The following is a 14577-nucleotide window of genomic DNA, read 5'->3' on the forward strand; positions in this document are numbered from 1 at the left end:
AGTTGCATTTTGAAAGGTGAGATGTTAAATTCTAAAGACTGTGTGGGCAAGGCAAAAATTGTACATAGTTGCAAAGGGCAACCTTGAAAGTCAATGCCGTGTCTCAACGCATCTACCAATTATTTTTGCTGTTGTTTGCTTTGTTTTTGTTTGTTTGTTGTTGTTGTTGTTTTCCTGAAGCAGGAAAGCAAATCCCTGGGTCTGCATTCAGCAGCAAATGAAAAACTCGCATGCATTATAAGGGTAATTTTGCTCCAAAAATCTTTAAGCACTGGAATCACACAAGTGAGCTTTTGGACTTCTATAAAATATGAACAATGGGGATGACCTTTTTTTAAAAAATCAGCCAGACCCCTCCTCTTCTCCCTCCTTTAAAATTTTTACCTTAATCTCAGCCAAAAGCCTGAGAAGTGATTCCCTTAAATTCTAATTTAGAAGCATCTACGTTACTGGAAGCCTTCACGCTGGTACTTGCGTACTAAATTTCTGAAAGTTTATACCAGAATACTCAATATTGGTTATCTCTACTCAGAAGAAATTGAGATGGGAATGGCTGAAAGGGGTGATTGTAAAATTATTACCCACTTTTGACCTGTTATATTTTGTTTTATTTATTTTAAACGTGAGCATGCTATCCATACATAAATAAAAGGAAAACTTAAGGAAACATTATTTTATTCACATTCTTTATTTTTCCTTATTTCATTATTGTTTTATTTACCTTATTTTAAAATAACTGTCATATATGTTTGATTTGAAATATTGTATTTTCTCTAAATTTACCCCAAAGTGTTCATTGTTAGGTAGCATGTGACTTAATTCATATATCAGATCTTTTCTGTATGTCTCTTTTTAAATTATCTTTCAGAGGAAAATGTAATCACAGTTTTCAGTTTGGACCACAGATCATTTTGAGTAGAATTTTAATTGATTTAATTAAATAAACTTATTTAATTATTGCTGAAACAGATAGATACGTGCTGAGCTTTGCTGGCAACACTGTAACACACTTGGGATCAAATGAGTTCATTAGGGTTAGGGAGGGCAATGACTTTAGCCTGTGGAATGCTACATTTAGAGTCTATGACTATCAGGCCGGGGCGCAGCGGCTCCTGTCTGTAATCCTACCGCTTTGGGAGGCCGAGATGGGTCGATCACCTGAGGTCAGGAGTTGAAGACCAGCCTGGTCAACCTGGTGAAACCCCGTCTCTACTAAAAATACAAAAATTATCCCGGTGTGGTGGTGGGTGCCTGTAATCCCAGCTACTCGGGAGGCTAAGGCAGGAGAATTGCTTGAACCTGGGAGGTGGAGGTTGCAGTGAGCTGAGACTGCACTCAAGCATGGGCCAGAGCGAGACTCCATCTAAAAAAAATAAAATAAAAGAGTCTATCAAAAGTAGCAAGAAGAGTAAGCAGCATGGTGTTAGAATCATCTAGGTGTCATAACAAATGGACAGCCACTCATCTATTTTATGTATGTATATGTTAAGTGACTTGCATCCTTATGCTGATGACCCTTGGTCTACTCTTCCCATGAAGTGCTTGTCTGCTTGTGTATTTCCTTGGGAACAGTCTGTACTTGGCATGTTGCCATTATAACACTGCCATCATGCCGCCTGTGATACACTACTGGGTGGAGCACAGGACAGAGGACAGAGAAGCACAGAAAAGAAGAAACACAGAACCCTGCCCATCAGAGTTCATAGTTTCCACAGCATCCAAATACACAAAGATATCTGTCTGAACACAATGTTATAGGCACACACTGAGTAAACTTTAAGGAGTGGCCAGCTGAGGTGGCTCACGTCTGTAATCCCAGGACTTTGGGAGCCCAAGGTGGGTGGATTACTTGAGCCCAGGAGTTTGAGATTAGCCTGGGCAACATAGCAAGACCCCATGTCTACAAATTATAAAAAACAATTAGCAGGGCATGGTGGTGGATGCCTGTAGTTCTAGCTACTCCAGAGGCTGAGGTGGGAGGATTTTTTAAACCAGGGAGGCAGAGGATGCAGGTAGCTGTGGTTGCACCACTGCACTCCAGCCTGGGTGACCCTGTCTCAAAACAAATCAAAACTTTTAATGATTGCTCTGGTCTTGCTGATAAAGTCTTTCACAGAAAACATGTGGAAAGCAGAGAAAACATATGTAAACTAAGTGTGTTCTCATGTACATTTGTTTGCAGTGGCCATGTTAGACTAGGAAAGGGCTGATTGCAGGCACACTGCCTATGAATTAACCCTGCTTCACAAGGAGCAGCAGTACCAAAAATGTAAAGAAGAAAAAAAAAAAAGACTAGAAAAGATCACTTGTAAGCCACAGTGAGGTGTAAGCAATAAATTAATTTTTGATTTGAATAATTAACACTTTTCATGCAATATGAGAAAAACATTTAAATACTTTCTCTCAAATTTGGCTTAATTTATTTGGATGATTGCATTTTTATTTTCTATTTTGTTTTTTGTAGTATTTGTTTTTTCAATTTTTTGTTTAGATTCAGGGAATATATGCGCAGGTTTGTTGTTTTTGTTAATAGGTATCTTGTTCTAATTAACACCAGGCAAAGTGTTAACATTGCTGTGCCCCTAGTACAAGGCTCAAGTTACATAGGATTTTAGAGGCTTTTTTTTCTTTCTTTCTTTGTTTTTTGTTTTTGAGATGGAGTTTTGCTCTTGTTGTCCAGGCTGGATTTTAGGGGCTTGCTGATGGATGAGGAGAGAAATTACTCAGCAGGATAGGTTAGAGACTGACTACAGGGCATAATGTCTTGCCTTGCCAATTAAATTGATTGATTATTGACTGGCTGATTGATTATATCCTGGGGATGTTGAAGAAACTGGTGGGCGGCCTTTGTCCTAGAAACTATTATTGCAGCTGTGACAACTGCTTCAATAAGTTGTCAAGTACATTAAAGAAGTAAATTCATGAAATGTGCTGTGCTTTGGATTCATCTGTCTTCCGCCATTCTCAGTAACTCACTAAGTCTCATTGACGTGGGAGTGTGGAAACATGTCTTCTCTGTCCTTACTCACCACCACCACTGGGATGACTGTCAGAAGTCTCCCAGGGGGCTTCTTTTGTATTAATTTCAAATCTTTCTTTGCTCTCTTAGTGATAGCCAGTAAAACACTCTTTGAATCACTTCACTTTCCACATGGAAAACCTTCAAATGCTTCTCTTTGGTATCTGATGAAGCCTAAACGTCTCACCTATGGGATTATCAAGAACATGAAAGACATGGTCCGTCTCCCTACTTAAAATTATTTTCAGCTGGGCGCGGTGGCTCATGCCTGTAATCTCAGCACTTTGGGAGGCCTAAGATCAGGAGTTTGAGACCAGCCTGGCCAATATGGCGAAACCCTGCCTCTTCTAAAAATCCCATCTCAAAAAAAAAAAAAAAAAAGTAAAAGAAAAAGAAAGGAAAAGAAAGAAAGAAAGAAAGAAGAAAGAAAGAAAGAAAGAAAGAAAGAAAGAAAGAAAGAAAGCAAGCAAGCAAGCAAGCAAGCAAGCAACCAAGCTGGTCAATAGAGCTGAGATTCAGCCCTGGGTCAAGTCCTCCCCTCCGGCCCCCACTACAAGCCTGAATGTGCAATGGCCTTTCTGCCTCATTTTCAGCATCCAGTTCTCCCAGACAGCCTACCTGGGTTCTCTAGATCTCCCTAAGCATCTGTTTCCTAAACGACCTAAAAATGTACTCCCATTTCCTGGCCCCCAAGTTGGGTAAGGTGTCACTCCTATGTATACAAACCCCCTGTTTTAATCATACCACGTATTTGTAATGCATATTTTTGTTATATAAGACATACAGAGAAAAATGCATGTATCATAAGTGTATAGCTCGATGAAATCAAGATCAAGCTCAAGATCAGATCAAGAAATTAACAGCACCTGGTAGGATGTCTCCCTTATGCACTCTCTCAACTACGAGCTCTGGCTTCCTCCCCAAAGGTAATCACATCTTAACTTCCAAATCAATTCATGCTGTTTGCCTGCTTTTACATTTTATATAAATCAAATTATACAGTCTGGGTTGTGTTTGTGAGATTTATTCCTTGTTGTATACAGCAATTATTCACTCATTTTCATTGTGTAGTATTTCAGTATGTGAAACCACTCTAAATTCTTTATTCATTTTCCTATGGGTAGGCATTTTGAATGGTTCCCATTTTGGGGCTGTCATAAATAGTATTACTTTGAACACTATTGCAAATTTTTTATTGCATATATGTGCACTCTTTGGGGTCTATACCATGGAAGAGAACTATTGGGCAACAAGTTATACATATCTTCATCTTTAGCAAATACTGCCAAGCAGTTTTCCAAAATGGTGCACTAAGTTATACTCCCACTGCAATGTATATTTTTGTAGCTGTTTCTCATCTTCATCAATCACTGATAGTGTCTGTAATTACAAATTTTCCCTCTCTCTCCCTCTCCTTCTCCATCCCCCTCTTTTTGCCTAGCATGACATCTAGAAGGTATCTTTGTAAGTCCGGTGAATTAATAAATGGATCACTAACAAGCTCACAGCTGTTTGCTTCTATACTCTTTTGTCTGAGTATCTGAGGCAGGATAAAGTAATGGCTACAAGCATAGGATCTGGGGCCAGATTACTGACCAGCTAATGACCGTTCTGTACTAGTTTCTTTACTTTTGACATCACAGCGTTGTTATGAAGAGTAAACACCTTGAGTACAGACTACTTAGAACAGCCAGGCATGGTGGTTTATGCCTGTTATCCTGGCACTTAGGAAGTTTGAGACCAGCCTGGGCAACATGGTGAGACCACGTCTTTGCAAGGAATTAGAAATGAAAATAAATTAGTCAGGTATGGTGGCACGTGCCTGTAGTCCCAGCTACTTGGGAGGCTGAGGTGGGAGGATCACCTGAGTCCAGGAGGTTGAGGCTGCAGTGAACCATGATTATACCACTGTTCTCCAGCCCAGACGATAGAGATCATGTCACAAAAACAAACAAGCAAAATAAAAACAAACTTAGAACAATGTCTGACATATAATAAGAGCTCAGTAGAATTAGCTATTACAGTTATAATCTGGTTCTTAGGGCCTGTATCCTATTAGAGTTCCTAGAATTGGTTAGGAAGAATCTTAGAGCTTCCCGTCTGTGAAGCCTGCTCTAAGCACCTAACCCCACAGAGAGCCTCGGGACTTCTGAAGTTTTTACCCTCCTCGTTCACTGCCTGTCACATATTAAGGGTAGGTGCCCTGTCTCCCCAGATGGATGGCAAATTCTGTAAGGGAGTGACTGATTTATTCTTTTTGGTAGCGGTGGTTTTAGAGTCACATTTTAGCTTCTGAGAATCTTAGCTGATTTGATTCCCCCAAACCCATATTTGAATAGTCTACAGCTGGAGAGCTTTGGAGAAGACAAGTATCCCTTTTCCAATCAATTGTCTTGCTCAAAGGCAGGCTGGCTGGGGCTCAGGGAATGTGCTGGCAGGGATATGCCCCACCCCCTTAGGTAAAAGATACCTCTGTACACACATTATTTGACAGCACAGTGCTTAGTAAATATTTGTCATTTGTTTATTGATCTCTTGTTCTTTCTTGACTTCCCTGTTCCTGCCCTGTTCTCTTCCCACCCACTTGTGCTTGATCTTATCTCCCATCTGGGTGACAGTGTTTGGGTCTCCTGTGGCACCTTTCGATTCTGGAGAAACACAATTCAGATCTTCTATGTGAAATGATGGACTATAATCCAATAAACCAGACTTCTACCTTCAAAAGATAAAAAAAAAAAAGCTCTGTAACTCGTAACTGGCCCATCTGAGTTATCTGTAATTAGACTGCAGATTCCTAAGCCCAGTTGAACTGTGTTCAGATGAAAATGAGATTTAAGCACTTTTTGTTCAAGGAGGAATTCATAACTTATTGAGAATGAGGGGGAATATGCAATGAGTCTCTATGAGGGGGAACATGCAATGAGTCTAATATGCCGACATCAATCTTTACTAGGAAAACACATGCTTTGGACTCTTATTTGTCAACTGGGCTGGGTAGGGAATTGAACACGTAGCTAGTGCCTGTAGAGCAGTAAGTCAACTGCAGAGCATGACCTGTGGCAAAAAGCTATTGACTCCCTTTCATCTTCTTCCTTCATCAGAGTATGAGGGAGAAGAACTCAGTTATCTCTGAACACCTGTTTGGCCCTTGGAAACCCTGTAAGGGTAGGAGAGGGGGACTAAGATAAAGTGAGGTGAGACTCAGGAGCAAGGATAAGAGGAAAAAAGCTCACAGCTTTCCCTTGGGGAAATCCCTGCGCAAACTGGAAGGTCAGGGTAGTGGGAGCACAGCAGGCCTGGAGGGGGTTTGTGCAATTTAGGCAGCAGCAACATCAACTGTTTGGGGATTCCCTGATTATTTGTTAGGTATTTGTGTGGAAGGCCTACAAGAGTGAAAAAGTCCAAACACTTTGGACTCAAGATCTCCTAGGATGGTGCCACCTTGCTTTCTCCCGCAGAGCACATCATAGTGGGGTGAGCTCTAGGAGTGGGCTCTGCCATGCAGTCCCAGAGCCAGAGCCTGCTGGGCCCTTAAGGTGCTAAGTAAACACTGGCTCAAGAGACTTCAGTCCAAGCCAGGGATGAGCTCCTTCAGGGTCACTTTACTGAGCCCACTGTGGACTTGGGTCAACTCCAGGTACTCTCAGAAACCAGATATCCGGCCAGGTCAGCTTTTTGGGAACATATCCACTTACTTAAAACATTCTCCCCAGCACTTTGGGTAGGCGAGGCAGACAGATCACTTGAGGCCAGGGGTTTGAGACCAACCTGGCCCACATGGTAAAACCCCAGCTCTACTAAAATACAAAAATTAGCCAGGCATGGTGGTGCGTGACTGTAGTCCCAGATACTCAGGAGCCTGAGGTGGGGGAATCACTTGAACCCGGGAGGCGGAAGCTGCAGTGAACCAAGATCACACCACTGCACTCCAGCCTGGGCGACAGGAAGACCTTGTCTCAAAAAAAAAAAAAAAAAAAATTCTCACGCTCTTGAGTGGCATTCTCCTAAATTTCAGAGACTATTTCTCAATTTCCATCTCAACAAACTGCTTTAAGTCTGCCTTCATCAGGCTCTGGAAGGGCAAAGAGTTGTCTGCTTTGTCCACTACAATATCCTGAGCACTCAGAATAGAGCCCAGCCCAGAGCAGGCTTTCAAATATTTCTGGAAAGAATTACCTGTTACTGAAGACAAGCCAAATGTCAGGACAAATAGTCCAACTTCACAGGACAGGCAATAAATACAGGAAGCATTACTTCATAGCCATCCTCGCAAGATGAGTAAATTGCAAAGGATTTCTTTGGATGGATTTATGAATGACAGACACTATAAAATGCTGCTAAAAAGGCCTGGAATCTAGGTTGGCTTTAAGACCATCCTACACTCTCCTGGAGTCAGAAACTTAGTGGTTTGCTGTTGGGAACAAACCACTAAGCTGGAAATTACAGCACGATTTTCATGGTTTTCAATTTTAAACTAACCCATCATTGTCCCCTTAACCAAAATATACAAAATAATACATGACACAATATATGTAAATATTTTTCAAGGTTTTATTGCAAACCAAAATCAGTTTATCACACACAAAAAAAGTTGTGTGATGGGAGGAGGGAAGGATTGTACATATTATAACCATGTTAATTACAGTACATTAAAATGGTGGTTTACATTACAAATAAGCCTGTAAGTTTAAATATACTAGTGTTATAACCCAATGTACAGACTTTCTTTATACAATACATACAATTATCAGGAATGCAAAAAAAAAAAAAAACACCATAAATAATGCCCATTTTACAGGTGACATTTTAAACAATGAAAAACACCAACGGCTCTGACTGACAACTGGGGCATTGGTCCATAAAAACCCTTTCTAAAAATAGAAATATTTGTAGCAGCAATGCTTTCTTTAAGCATCTGAATGAGTCATTGCAAGACCATTTCAATAAATTTTAATTATTAACCATATCTTACAAAAAAGTCTACACATAAATTTATCTTCCAAATATGGAAGAAACAAACAATGTCCCACGTTGTAGTGTCCTGCAAGTGTCACATTGATGCTAATAACAAAATCCATCTGTGATCAGGCATACCACACTCACACAACTGTTCACACAGCATATCCACAAGGGAAAATAAAGAACTGAAACACTCTGCGATAGGAAAAGCTTTGGAGCTAACACAATCTCTTCAAAAAAGGCACATTTCATAATATTCATCATCACAGCCTAGAGAGACCTGCAGGAGACCTTTCTTAGAACAGGGTCCGCCTTCTAACGCAACTCCTGCCTCTGTCTAAGGCGGCACTCTAATGCTCGTTTCAGAGATAGCACCACGTTGGAAGGAAGAATAAAAATGAAAACCTCATGAGCTCACTGAGGAGGATGTGCTCTTCAAAAAGCTTCCAGCGAACAGTGTGCAATAAGATTGCTAAGCTTCCAGAGATGTGCAAATTCTCTTGTGACATGTCCTGTCAGCTGGCGGCTCCACCAAAAGGCTAACTAAAACATTCAGAAACACACATAAAACCCTTGAAAAGCAAGCCCTAACAGCCTTCAGAGGAAAGAGTCCGTGGGAGGCGCGTAGGAAAAGCCTAGGAAAGCCTCGGCAGCTTCCTTGACGCTGGCTGTGACGAGGATGCTGTCGGGGGACTTGCCAATGGAATTGGGGACAGGCTCTTCGGTAAACTCAGGGTCAAAGTGCCGCAGGTCATTGGGCCCACTCTGTGACGGGAAGGGAAAAACACGCTTGTCAAGAACTCACACTGGACACAGGACAGGGAAATCCTGAGCAGGCTTTATATACCAAGTTTAAGTCTTACATCAACTTCCATAATCACCCATTTCAAGCACAAAATCTCAAAAGGCTACACACAGTTTAAACATAAGAATAACATTCATTTTTTGCCTTTTGATGCTTTTATTGATAAATGTGCTTAAAAATTATGGGAGCCTTGTTGGGACACAAACATGTACTTTTTATGTAGGAAAAATAATGGGTTTATGGAGAAAATATCTGCCAATGTATTCCTTCCAACCCTCCCCCAGACAATCCTGAATTAAAAGAAATGCCCTTTGGGCTTCACTGTACTTAGAAGAGACAGATACTCACCACATTTGGGTTAAAAGGGGGAGTAATCTTCTTATTAATGAGATCATCCCAGTTAATTAGCGAGAAGAAGACATGACTCTTAATCTCCATCTGTTGATAAGAAACCCAAGATTAATTTAGACAGGTGCATTCAATAAGGGCAGGGAGGTCTAGTGCACGTCCCCGCTGGCCCAGGAGAACAGGAAAACATCACTCACAAAGTCATCCTTGGCTCCCAGCCGCTTTGTCCTGTCCTTCTGCAGGAGGCCCTCCAGGAGGTGTCTTGCGGAATTTGTGATATTTGGTTTCAACTGGAGGGGCTTGTTCAGAATGTTGTCGTACATTTCAGCTGTGTTTCGGCTATAAAAAGGAGGCTGAAAGAAGGGGAAAATTACTTTAGACTTAATTGGAAGTTCTGTATGGCATGTATTACCAGCAGAGAAAAAGATGTAAACTGCAATAAATACTAGGCTCGATTTGAGAAACTCTGCCCACCTCGATGCTTTCTTTTCCCTTGCTATTTAAGTGTCTACTTTGCAACGTTAATAAGCGGTAGCTTTTCACCACCACACAGGTTAAGTGTGGTCCTATCTAGTAAAATGTGAAATGCACAAAATAACTAGGCAAGCGATTATTCTTATGACATATAAAATGACCAATATGCCTCTTAGCTGCATTTGATAAGCCTACTGCTAAGGGCAAGACACAATGGCCAAGCATGGGCTGTGTGAAGACAATATTGTAGGGAGCAGGTAGTGTTCCATGCTTCCCAAAGTGCCACTCACCAGGCCATACAGCATCTCATACAAGACGGCTCCCAGGCACCACCAGTCCACGGTCCTGTCATAAGGCTGCTTATGAAGCACCTCAGGTGCGAGATACTGAAAGACAGACCAGGGAAACAAGAGTTCAGAACGTGTGAAAGCAGGCAATCCCACAACCACACATTTAGTTTGAAAAAGCTAAGAGACCCAGAGCCAGCTTGGAAGACATATATCTTTAGATTCCTTCCTGATAAAACTGCTGGACTTCTTGAGGGTGACTGGCTTCCTATGTGTACTAACATTTAGGAAATTGCTGGGCACTTGGTATCTCTTACTTGGAGATTTAGAAAATTTTTATGATGCAGATCTTACAAACAGCTACTTTTCAGTAGACAACAGAAAGCCTTGGGATTTCTCTTGCTACATCAAACAGCAAATGTATTTTATTTGCACTGAATTGTACTAAGTAATTTCTGAAAGGAGTTTACTCTTCTTGGTACTTCAAGGCATGATTGTACATCTCTCTCCTGGAAGGCGGGGGTAAACCAGGCACCAAACCAAGAGGGCGCCTACCTCCGGCGTGCCACAGAAGGTGGATGTCGTGCTGTTATGTTCAATGTTCTCCTTGCAGAGTCCGAAGTCGGTAAGGACAATGTGTCCCTGTGAATCTAGCAAAATATTCTCTGGTTTTAAGTCTCTGTAAAAAAGTGAATAGAAAAGTAGTTGCACAAGTTAATTTCACTTCCTAAGATATCCTCTTAAAGATAATTGCTAAAGGTATTAGAGGCATTTTAGGTTCACTGTAGTTGTATAGTGAAGAAAAAAGGGAGCCTTGTTCTCATCTATTCTGGATTAGGCACAATCCTACTTGGCTGGTTCCCCCTTGGCACGAAGTCAAGCCAGCTCACGTGCTAGGGGATCTGGTTTTAGGCAACCAAGTTGCACATAAACACAAATTATTTTAAGGCCCTATGAAAGAGCCAGTGCTACGTCTCCTTTATACCCAAACAGGTAGCCTTAAGAGCTCTCAGGCTTACCTATAAACGATGTTCAGTGAGTGCAGGTAGCCCAAGGCACTGGCTATTTCAGCAGCATAGAAACGAGCCCGTGGTTCCAGGAAGCAGCGTTCCCTCTGGAGATGGTAGAACAACTGCGAGAGACAGAACAAAGTCAGTCTGGGTTGCAAATGAACTTAATTAGTTTTGACATATACAGCAAAAGCCCAACTGCAGGAAGCAGCCCCAAGTAATCTATGAACTATAAACCTGATAGGTTGAAGAAAATGCTAATTCTGGTAACATTCTCCCCACCAAGCATCTTTGAAAACTTTCTTCTCAAACTAAAACAAAGCAGGCTGTGCAGAGACACTAAGAGTTGACTTCTATTCCCTCTGCTCACCTCTCCACCATTAATGTAGTCTAGGACAAAGTACAATTTGTCAGCAGTCTGGAAAGAGAAGTGAAGGCCCACCAGGAAAGGGTGTTTCACATTCTTCAGCAGAACATTCCGCTCCGACATAATATGCTTCTCCTAGGAAAATGACAATTCAGATTTAGTGGCATATTTCAACTTGGCACCAAAATTCCAAGATCAAGATTATTCAAGGAGTGTCTACCTCCAATGCCAACCTCATCAAGCACATCTCATACCTCTTTCTTTTTCAGGATTGCTTTCTTCTGTAAAACTTTGACTGCATAGAACACTTCTTCTGCCTTGTGTCTTGCTAGAAGAACCTGAAATTTCAATTTAAAAAAAATCATTTTTCTTTCCTCATCTAGGGAGAATGTAAAATGAGGACATGAAGAAAGTGTACCAAAAGATCTTCAGATTTGAAATTACCTTTCCAAAACTGCCCTTCCCAATCACTTTCAAGAAGTGAAAGTCAGATGGTTTAGCATGAGGATTGGACGATGGGCCAAGGTTGATTTGCTGAGAAGGACTTGGCTAGGAAAAAAAGAAAAAGATTTCTTTTAATATCATTGCTTCAAAGGAAGACATCTATAATATAAACGATGTAGAAGATGTTACATCTACAAATGACTGAAGCAAATGACCATACAGCTATCTATAAACATTCAAAACTACATTTCATCACAAGTCATTTCAAATGAGTATGGAAACTGCACACAATCATGTTGTTTCGGACAGATAAAACCTTTTTATGAAATATGCCTTTTAAAATAATCCACTTTGGAGGTGAAATACGCCCACGAAAAAATAAAATAATACTGACTGCATACTTAAATATTTGTTATCACTTGTTATGCCATAAAGTAATGAAGCATTTCTGCTTTGATACTAAATTCTAGAAATGCTGTTCTAAACCATTAATGCAGGAATACTAACTGACTCCCTTACAGTTCTCCACAGAGGCACTGCACATGGAAAATACTTACTGGAGGAGAAGGGTTGGCATTCATAAGCTCAGGCTCCTGAGGTTGGGAGATTTTCAAGATGGACTGAACTTCAGGGCTACAAGGGAATAAAGGGCATGATTTAGAATCCAGCTCGCCACTAGGGGGCACACCAACATCAAAAGTCAGTTTCTGGCTCTACCGTCTTCTGCCCGGATAATTCGGTGTTTAAACTGAAAATACCCCATATATTACTCAGTTAAAGAAAATAATAAACCCCGTTAAATACAGAAATAAGGATTGTTGTTCATGGAGAAAGGGCGTGAATTCGGCCGACAAGAACCATTTATCTTACAACTCCAGTTCAAGCCAAATCAGCAAATTAACTTTAATGCTAAAAATGTGTCTAATATATTAAAATTTAAGGAGAAAAGAGATTCCCACCCCAGAAGAAGTCTTCGCCTTCCCGATAAACGCCGTGATGAGACTGTTTACTGCTGGCAAATTCAAACCAGACTAGTTATTCTTATTTCCTCAATTCCCATCAAACTTACTGTTTGCATGCATAGGAGTTATTGGCAATCTTCTGAATAAAGTCGTTCAGGCCCATCCTCCTTTGCTTCATGAAAGCTGTGGATTAACGAGGAGAGATAAAGAAACGTTTAGACGGCTTCATAACGTCCGGAGCCACATACACTAATCTGATCCCGGACTTTCAAAAAATTTCCACTTTGAGTCTCCTGGAGCAGAAGTCCTGCCAGATTCCTGCACTCACCGATGAGAATTGCCACCATGCCCCTCATCCTGGAGTAAGTGAGGGTGCCCTTAGCTGCCTCGGTTTTCACCGTCATCACCACCGCGGGGAGACAGGAAGACGTTGGCGCTGGGAGACCGGCTCGGTGTATGCTGTGCCGGGCCGCGCGCTCGGCCTTATAGGCGAGGCACCGCCGTGGGGGCGGGGCCTGCGCGACAATGAGAAGCGGCCCCGCCCTTCGCCTCGTCCCTCCCTCCGCCCCGACCGCCTCGCGGTTTGCTGGCAGCCGCGCAGCCTGCGGCGGGCGGTTCTGTCCCCATTGAGAGGGCGAGCCCCGGGCAGGGGCGCGAGGACCGTCCGGGGAGGGCCTGGCGCGGGGCCGTTATCAGCCTCCATCGGCCCCCGGGGCAGGAGAGAGGGAAAGCGCTGACGGAGGGCGCGGGGAGGGCCGGAGAGCCCGGGGTAGTTTTCCACCTCTCATTTATTCCGCCGCCCGAGAAAGCCAGGGTCGCAGCGCCCAGGCGCTTCCCGGCGGGTGCGCGGCGGCCACGGTGGCTTCGCTCACTCCCTCCCTGCAGATTCCCTTTCCCCGGCCTGGCGCCGTCCTGCGGCCGGACCCTCACCTCCCGCCCCAGCCCAAGCTGACGGTGCGCGCCACCCTCTGGGGTTTATCTCTGGGGCGCAGGGCGAAGCTCGCGACCTTGCCTGCCAGGTCCTCCCGTTCCCGCCGCCGGGACCCCGGCTCTCAGAACTCCGACGAAAGCCTGCCCCTGCCGACGAGCCCGCGAGTCGGGCAGGAGCCGAGCCGCTCTGGGGAAGTGAGCCAAGTCCCCAGCGGGGCCGGCGACCGCGCTTACCCAGTCCGCTCAGCAGGAAGGACTCGCTCCTTTTCTGCGCATCGGCCCTCTTTTTGTGGCGGGGCCGCAGCAGGGACTCGAGCCGGGCCCTAGGCAGCGCGCCCTGCATCTCCCCCATGGGCAGCGGGCGGCGGGGCGCACGGCAGGCGAGAGCGACCGGCGAGCACTGACGTTTCCTTGAAGGAGCCGCCGTGACTCAGGCCGGGCAAGATTTCCTGCCCCGAGTCCCAAAACAAACAAATGGCCCTTGTGCACGGTCGGGTCGCTTCCGAAAACGCCTTTTTTGTGCTTTTGGCCAAAACCAAGCAAGGCTGAAAAATCCCAGAACTTGGAAGAGGAGGAAGGAAGGAAAGAAAGAGGGAAGGGGGGGAGGGAGAGGTCAGGAATGTGGAGGGGAGGGGGCGGAAATAAAAGTCGTCTCTGCTCTAAAGGAAAAAGTACAATCTGCATTTCACTTTTTTTTTTCTAAAGTAATCTCTGAGAACATTTTGTCCGTTCCGCATGTAATTTTTTTCCTTGCATTTTTAATCTCTGTCATGCCAAGAACACGTGAGGAGGTAACAAGCGAAGGGAGGAGGTAGCTTTGCCGGGGGACCGACCTGGCGTGACCTGGGTATCCTCGATTCCTCTGTGGGGCCTGCTTCTCTCCCGCTCTCCTACCTGAAAACCCTGCAGGTCACGATACATGGTCTTAAAATCATCCCTACTCCTCCCTGGGTTTAACTCAAGGCTGCCCCA

General features: G+C 43.5%; 1 protein-coding gene across 2 annotated transcripts; it reads right to left on the minus strand.

The window, feature by feature from the left end:
- Positions 1 to 7548: 7548 nt before the first annotated feature.
- Positions 7549 to 14287, minus strand: SGK1 (serum/glucocorticoid regulated kinase 1). 2 transcript variants are annotated; one of them, XM_023230586.2, is made up of 12 exons: positions 13840 to 14287; positions 12783 to 12858; positions 12271 to 12346; positions 11714 to 11818; positions 11524 to 11607; positions 11273 to 11404; positions 10912 to 11024; positions 10448 to 10571; positions 9896 to 9991; positions 9329 to 9484; positions 9132 to 9221; positions 7549 to 8743 (listed from the first exon to the last, which is right to left on the minus strand). In XM_023230586.2, exons 1-12 carry the CDS (start codon positions 13955 to 13957, stop codon positions 8576 to 8578), a joined length of 1338 nt encoding a protein of 445 aa, XP_023086354.1. In that variant the 5' UTR covers positions 13958 to 14287; the 3' UTR covers positions 7549 to 8575. The 2 variants fall into 2 exon arrangements, with proteins under 2 accessions (XP_023086354.1, XP_023086355.1); XM_023230587.2 differs by lacking the exon at positions 13840 to 14287 and adding an exon at positions 13004 to 13217 and having other exon boundaries at positions 7553 to 8743.
- Between the last annotated feature and the right edge of the window lie 290 nt (positions 14288 to 14577).

Source organism: Piliocolobus tephrosceles, chromosome 5, assembly GCF_002776525.5.
Source record: "Piliocolobus tephrosceles isolate RC106 chromosome 5, ASM277652v3, whole genome shotgun sequence".
NCBI lineage: Eukaryota > Metazoa > Chordata > Mammalia > Primates > Cercopithecidae > Piliocolobus > Piliocolobus tephrosceles.